The 6,158-nt window shown below is 52.6% G+C and overlaps 4 protein-coding genes across 4 annotated transcripts in view; 2 read left to right on the top strand and 2 right to left on the bottom strand.

Moving 5' to 3' along the window:
- UMAG_15048 (uncharacterized protein) overlaps positions 1 to 260 on the bottom strand; it is a gene marked incomplete at both ends in the record, with an annotated part of 1,638 nt that extends 1,378 nt beyond the window's left edge. Inside the window, one exon of the mRNA XM_011388558.1 lies at positions 6 to 260. Within this exon, the coding sequence (XP_011386860.1) occupies positions 6 to 260 (255 nt within the window). The remainder of the gene's footprint in view (positions 1 to 5) is intronic.
- Positions 261 to 2,347: 2,087 nt separating this feature from the next.
- On the top strand, positions 2,348 to 3,232 carry UMAG_00013 (uncharacterized protein; the record flags this gene model as incomplete). Its single annotated transcript, XM_011387697.1, has 1 exon — positions 2,348 to 3,232. The coding sequence occupies one exon, from the start codon at positions 2,348 to 2,350 to the stop codon at positions 3,230 to 3,232; it is 885 nt and encodes a 294-aa protein (XP_011385999.1).
- Positions 3,233 to 3,677: 445 nt separating this feature from the next.
- On the top strand, positions 3,678 to 4,307 carry UMAG_00012 (uncharacterized protein; the record flags this gene model as incomplete). The annotated part of the gene is made up of 1 exon (XM_011387696.1): positions 3,678 to 4,307. One exon carries the CDS (start codon positions 3,678 to 3,680, stop codon positions 4,305 to 4,307), a length of 630 nt encoding a protein of 209 aa, XP_011385998.1.
- Positions 4,308 to 4,423: 116 nt separating this feature from the next.
- Positions 4,424 to 6,109, bottom strand: UMAG_00011 (putative amidase; the record flags this gene model as incomplete). The annotated part of the gene is made up of 1 exon (XM_011387695.1): positions 4,424 to 6,109. The coding sequence occupies one exon, from the start codon at positions 6,107 to 6,109 to the stop codon at positions 4,424 to 4,426; it is 1,686 nt and encodes a 561-aa protein (XP_011385997.1).
- Positions 6,110 to 6,158: the final 49 nt, after the last annotated feature.

Here is a 6,158-nt window from a genome sequence, read left to right as displayed (position 1 = left end):
GGCATGCCGGTCAATGTCTGGAGAGAGCGAGCTAGACGCAAGCTGTCGGCTCTGAGTCTTGCCCAGCTGAGCTGCGCACCTGTACCATCGTGCACCAAAATGGGACGCTGTTCGGGAATAGGGCTGCCATCGAAGGTATGGTTCGGGTAGCGATCGGAAAATTGATTGGGATGATGCTGAAGTGGGTTGCTGAAAAGGAAAGTGTGGAGGTTCTGGTCTTGAGGAAACGGAACCTTGAGACCAGTGGTGATTGCCGTCATGATGGACGTTGCTCTAAAGCAAAGCAGGGGTGGGAGACAAGAGTAGAGAGCACAACCTCACGAGGGAGGGGATGCAAGTATGAGGACAAGGTCGAAAGCTACCACTTATAACGACCTTGTGAACCGGCGAACGTGGGGCACCACAGAGCAAATCTAGAAGCGGAGACAGCGAGCAGCCGGTGCGGTTGCGCCATGTACGAGAAAGAGACCGAGGGCAACTTCTCTCCGCCGAATCAGAGTGTGCGCTACTTCGGCTGTCACGGCAAGCACAAAGTTGCTGCTCACCAGCTCCTTGTTCGCCCCGCACTTGTTGTCATATGTCGTACACACACACACACACACACACACAAACACACCGCCTCTCTGTGCGACGACCCTAACCAATCGTGAATCTTGCAACCCTTACCGCTCTTGACAGGCGTGGTGCCATGGGCGAGAATCTGAACGAGCGTCGAACAACGTTGTCGACGACATCGAACTGCACTTCTGATTCTAACGAAGCAGCTGCTAGCCTCATCCGCAGCTTCATTCGTGATTTGTACTGGCTAGATTCAAACTTCGTTATGGCTTCCGAATCGACCCCGCACAGATTCGGTCGTAGAAGCAAAAAGCGGGGCTTGAAACTCACGACGTGACTGAATCCTATCGCGTAGGGCGCAGAGATGTAGCAAAAGGCAACCCAACTCGGAATTAGCAAGTTAGGGTCTTCTCTTCCCAACGCTTTTTCGGCCGTCGCACTTGTGCTTCAAGCGTACCTGCCGCGCGAGACCTGAACAATTGTGAATTGGTTGAACCGTGTCGGCCGTATCACAATGTGAATCGTGAATGGCACCACCTTCCCGACCCGGTCGGTTCACCATGCTCATGCGGGCATCGCGATGCACGGTTCAAGTCTCTGGATCATGCAACATACCGCTTTGGGCCAACTTACCACTTTGTCGGAAGTTTCATGTTGGTAGCATATCGTGTATGGTTCTCGCTTCACTCGCACTGCCGCTGTTCGCTGGTTACGGTTCACGCTTCGTGTTGAAAACCCTGACGCTGTTGTCTGTGAAGCTGTAACACGCATGTTAATAGCGAACAGCCATCATCTTGAACTCACGACTCAAGTGTGACTTGTGCATTATGCGCTCGCTGTTTACTGATTCACCTGTGATTCAGTTCCAATCGTGAATTGCTGCCACACCTTTCTCTGCAGGCTCGCCACATGTGACGGCGTCGAGAAGCACACTAAGTTATTGTCACACTCATGTCAAGTGTCGCACAGTGTTGTCGAAACTGTGACGTTCTTGATTAGCTATGATGTCGAGAGTGTGTGAGTGAATTGACCAAAGCCACGGTCACAATCGTGAATCACAAATCACAAATCACAAATCAATCGTGAATCAGTTCATTTCAGCTGTCAGATACATGTGACAGGTCAATCTTTTAGCCCACAGTATTCGATTCCTCGTCCAGCGTAACAAGTTCTTAGACTCGTAACTGATGCACCCATTCATGATTAACTTATGCAGTAGAACTTCACATCTTGGCTAAGTTAGCATGTCTGTTTACCATGGTGCGTGATGCTTTGGCAATTGCTGAGATGCTGCGACAATCACGAATCACGATCCTCGATCCACGAATCAACAAGAAGGCTGACTTTCCTCGTGATTTGCAAACAAAAATCGTGAATGCCCTGCCGAGCTGGCAAACGCGCTACCACAAATCGTGAATACACATGCGAAACTGAAGCAGCTCAAGCAGCCGAGCTATTCCTCAGGCGTCGAGATCGTCTTGGGAGATCTTGGCGTTGCGAGCCAATCGCGAATGTACAAGCTGCAAGGCCATGTTGGTTCGAGTGGAAATCGTGAATCGTGAATGCCGTGTGCCCTCTTGTAACGCCACGGGCGTGCCCATCACAACCTAGATCCACCCTTGTTTCCTCACCTGTTTTCTTTCCTCGCCAACGTTTTCCGCCACCTCCTCAAGCGCTGGACGCCTATATCTAGTACTCGATATCACAAGGAACCTGTATATCAGAGCCCACAACCTTCGACGCCTGGTGCGTTTACAACGTGCATTAAACGCTTGGTGCTCTTTTCAAGATGAAGTTCAGGCTTACACTTCTGACCTTGGCGGTGGTCACCACAGCCTTGACGTCAACCTTGACTCGTGCACTGCCATCCACTTTAGCGCGGCGACAGAGCGACTATCAGGGCTACTACAGTCCCGCGACCAATGGCGGTTCCATGCTCACGGCTAACACAGCCTCCGGTCAGGGCGAGCCGCTTAACGTCATCATTTCAGGCCAATCCGACCCAGGAGTACTCAACCCTGCCGGCTTTGAAGAATTCACTCGCTCCTTCTACTTCTCGCCCGGTAGCTGCCTCAACATTAGCCAAGGTGGTTTTCAGACCGCCAACTTGGGTGATGGCAATGGAGCCAGACCGCAAACCAACATCATGCGCTACAACTACAAGCAGGGCGACGGCGGCAGTTGCATCGAATCGCTCAAAGGCGGTAATCACTTCAGATATTGGATTCAGAATGGCACTGCTGCCAACTCGGGTGCAATTTTCATCGCGGCTAGTGTCGAGTTGAACGCTACGCTCGGGCACATGATTGCCCCCAATGGATACGATGATGGAAGGGACGAGTTGGTTGGCAATGCCACAGCAGGGACCCTGACTAGCCCTGGTGGTTTTCAGTATCAGGTGAGCAGAACCGCCAACTCTCAGCTGTTAAGCGGCCTTTCGGCGAGTCAAATCAACCACGCAATCGGCATTGATGGTACAGTCGACGTTCTTACCGTCAAAATCACCAAGAACGGCACAATCGGAGCAACCTCGTCGAACTCTACCACGTCGAACGGTGGTAGCATCAGCACGCCACAGCCTGACGCAGCACGGGCTACCTCTGACTCGAATTATGCCATCAAGATCAGCGCTGTTGCTCTCAGCATTGCATTGGGCATTTTGATTCTTCTGTAAATCAGCTCATCTTACAAGCTGGAAGAGACACGGCATTGTGAAAGCCTCGATGGCTTGTATCGATCCTGACTAGAAACACATGCATACCTAGCACGTAGTAATACGAATCGCACAGCCCAGTTAAAAAGCACCCGACATATCATTCGTGATTGACGATGTCCCGCTCTCCAAGTCGCCCATGTCGCAGTCACGAGTGTTTGAGATGATCATTCATGACTGAGCATTCACGATTCTGGCGAGAAATCCGAGTTCCGCGACCAAAAAAAAAATTCACTGTTAGCCCTCCACATGATTATTTGCGCCGGAATCTTCTCGACGTTCTGAAGCGGCTTTGAACCTTGCCGTTGTTCCCTATCATGCTCCACGCCATCGCCTTGACTGGTGTATTTTGTTCGCTTGCTTGACACTTGTTGGCCTCCGTGCAGTGCTAGATTCCTCATTCACTATGTCTGCAAGAACGATTGCCTCAGCTGTGGCACGCAACGTTGCTTCCACTAGTCGACAGACGCTTCCGCTCTTGACTAGGCAAGCCGCTTCTCGACGGGTACATGCTCAGCTTGGATCCGAATCAAGAATGCGAGCATACAGCTCGATGCTTCCTGGTATGCTTCCTGTCAGCAAGTCAGTTCAGCGTCGAACTCTTCGCACAGCATCCGTACTGCACAACGACGGATCGCGTATCGAGGCATTCATCCCCGAGACTTCAGCTCGCTCAACGACGGACGGCAGCTCCACCACGAACCACAAAGCAGCAGCCTCAATCCCAGTCACCGGTCAACGTACACCAATCGCACAAATCGAACAACGCCTCGCCATCACCTTCACATGCACCGTAGACGCATGTGGACACCGAAGCTCGCACGAATTTTCCAAAAGGTCCTACACCAAAGGCATCGTTATCGTCCAATGTCCCGGCTGCAAGAACCGCCATTTGATCGCAGATAACCTCTCCTGGTTCACAGAGACGGAACAAGATCCCAGGACAATCGAACAGATGATCGAGGCCAAGGGAGGCACCGTCAGGAGAGGCACCGTCGACGGAGAGACAGGTGAAACCATCGAAATTCTTTCCTGAGGCAGTCAGCTTCTACATGCTAGATTCCACTGCTCATAGACAGCCCAGAGGAAATAGACAAGCAAATCAATGACGATATCAACTACTCTACGACCCTTCTAGAGCCTTGTTCGCATCTATTTACAGTCATCGTAAATCTTCTTCGCGACCGCCAGCGTGTTTTCGTCTCGCAGCCGCTGGCCCACCACCTGCAGACATATGGGCAGACCGTGCACCTCCTCCACCTTGTACTGAGTCCACACTTGGGCTTCATTTTCGCTCTTGACTTTGAAGTCGGCGGGCACCGCATCCAGCTTCTTGTCGACACTGAAGTTCTGGAGCGGCATAACAACCGCCGGCATGTCCATCATGTTCCAGCAGCCAGTGTAAAAGATATGATGGTAGGCATCATGCGAAGTTGACACTTCAGCGGCAACAGGACTTACTATGGCGTCAAAGTGCTTGACGCCAGCGACTTGTTGAATGCGTGATAGCAGCTCTGTTTGCCATGCGTTGCGTTTGGCCTGTAGCTGCCACATTTGTTTGACGCTCAGCTCGTAGCTAGCATCGGTTCTGGCAAGACCGTTAACCCAGTCGACGTGCTCGCCCGAGGCCTCCATGATCGAGTGTAAAGTGGCTCCGCCTTCGGCACGGAAGAACGCCGCGATATAATGCTCGCCGCGTGCGAACAGTTCTGCATCTGCAGCGTTGCTCGAAGCGTCCCACTCGATAACATTGTGACCTGCTGCACGCAGCTTAGCAATTGCATGCTTCATGGCGCGCTGAAGCGGCGGCGTAGGTGTCACAATGCCATTGTCCGTCAACATGAGCAAGGTGAGTGAACGAGGAAGCGACGAAGCAGCCGTAGCGACAGGTGTCCAGGGAATAGGAAGACACTTGGGGTCCGAAAGCCACGGTTCTGTATCTACCACCGTCTTTGCGAAAATCTCGAGTCCCTGAAAGTCGTTGCACATGGGTCCGTTGATGGACAATACAGCCTCCTGACCAGCCAACCCACTCTTGCACTTTCCGGTGGGGAAGCGTCCAAAAGAGGGTTTGAGACCCCACAGACCTGTGAACGAACAGGGAATGCGAATACTGCCACCAATGTCGGTTCCTACACCAAGCGGACTGCCCTTCATCGCAAGCAGCGCTGATTCACCACCCGAGCTACCACCAGGCGTCAGCCTCGTGTTGACTGGGTTGAGTGTACGACCATTGGCATTCGAAACAGTCTCGGCAATCATCATTGCGGTCGGTGTTGCCGTCTTGCAGTACAGCACGGCACCCTGCTCGCGCAAGATAGTCACGAGCGTCGAATCGTGGTCTGAGGCATCGCCGATCCACGCGACAAAACCGATATTGGAGTCTTTGCCCTTTAGGTTGAAGTTGTCCTTGAGACTGATGGGCAGACCTGCGAGTGGACCTGCGTGCTTGCGCGTAGCCTCGTACTGCTCGTCAAGCTTTTTAGCTTGAGAAATGGCTTCATCAAAGAAGATCTCGGTGAGGCAGTTGGTGAGTTGATGTGCAATGCTGGCCCGTTTGCAGAAGGCCGTGGTGACCGCTTCCGAAGTCCAGTCACGAGACTGTAGCTTGACGAGAAGTTCGGCGACGGGGGTTTCGGTAATCTCAAGCTCGCTCGCGCTCAAGATACCGCATGAGGCAGGGATGGAACGCACATCTGTTCCACTCTTCTCGTTAATGTCGCTGAGAATCGATGCTGGCAGGTGCCACTCTGAAGGGATGCTGGCAAAACGAGACTTGAGCTTGGCTGCAGCCGCTTGTCTCCAAGAGGATGAAGATGGCGAAGCTACGGTCGACATCTTGGTGATACCGTTGGTTGTGGGTGGCGTTGAAGAAGCGACGGCTGCA

The sequence above is a fragment of the Mycosarcoma maydis genome, chromosome 1 (assembly GCF_000328475.2).
Source record: "Mycosarcoma maydis chromosome 1, whole genome shotgun sequence".
In the NCBI taxonomy this organism is placed as follows: Eukaryota; Fungi; Basidiomycota; class Ustilaginomycetes; order Ustilaginales; genus Mycosarcoma; species Mycosarcoma maydis.
This window is presented reverse-complemented; position numbering and strand designations above follow the sequence as displayed.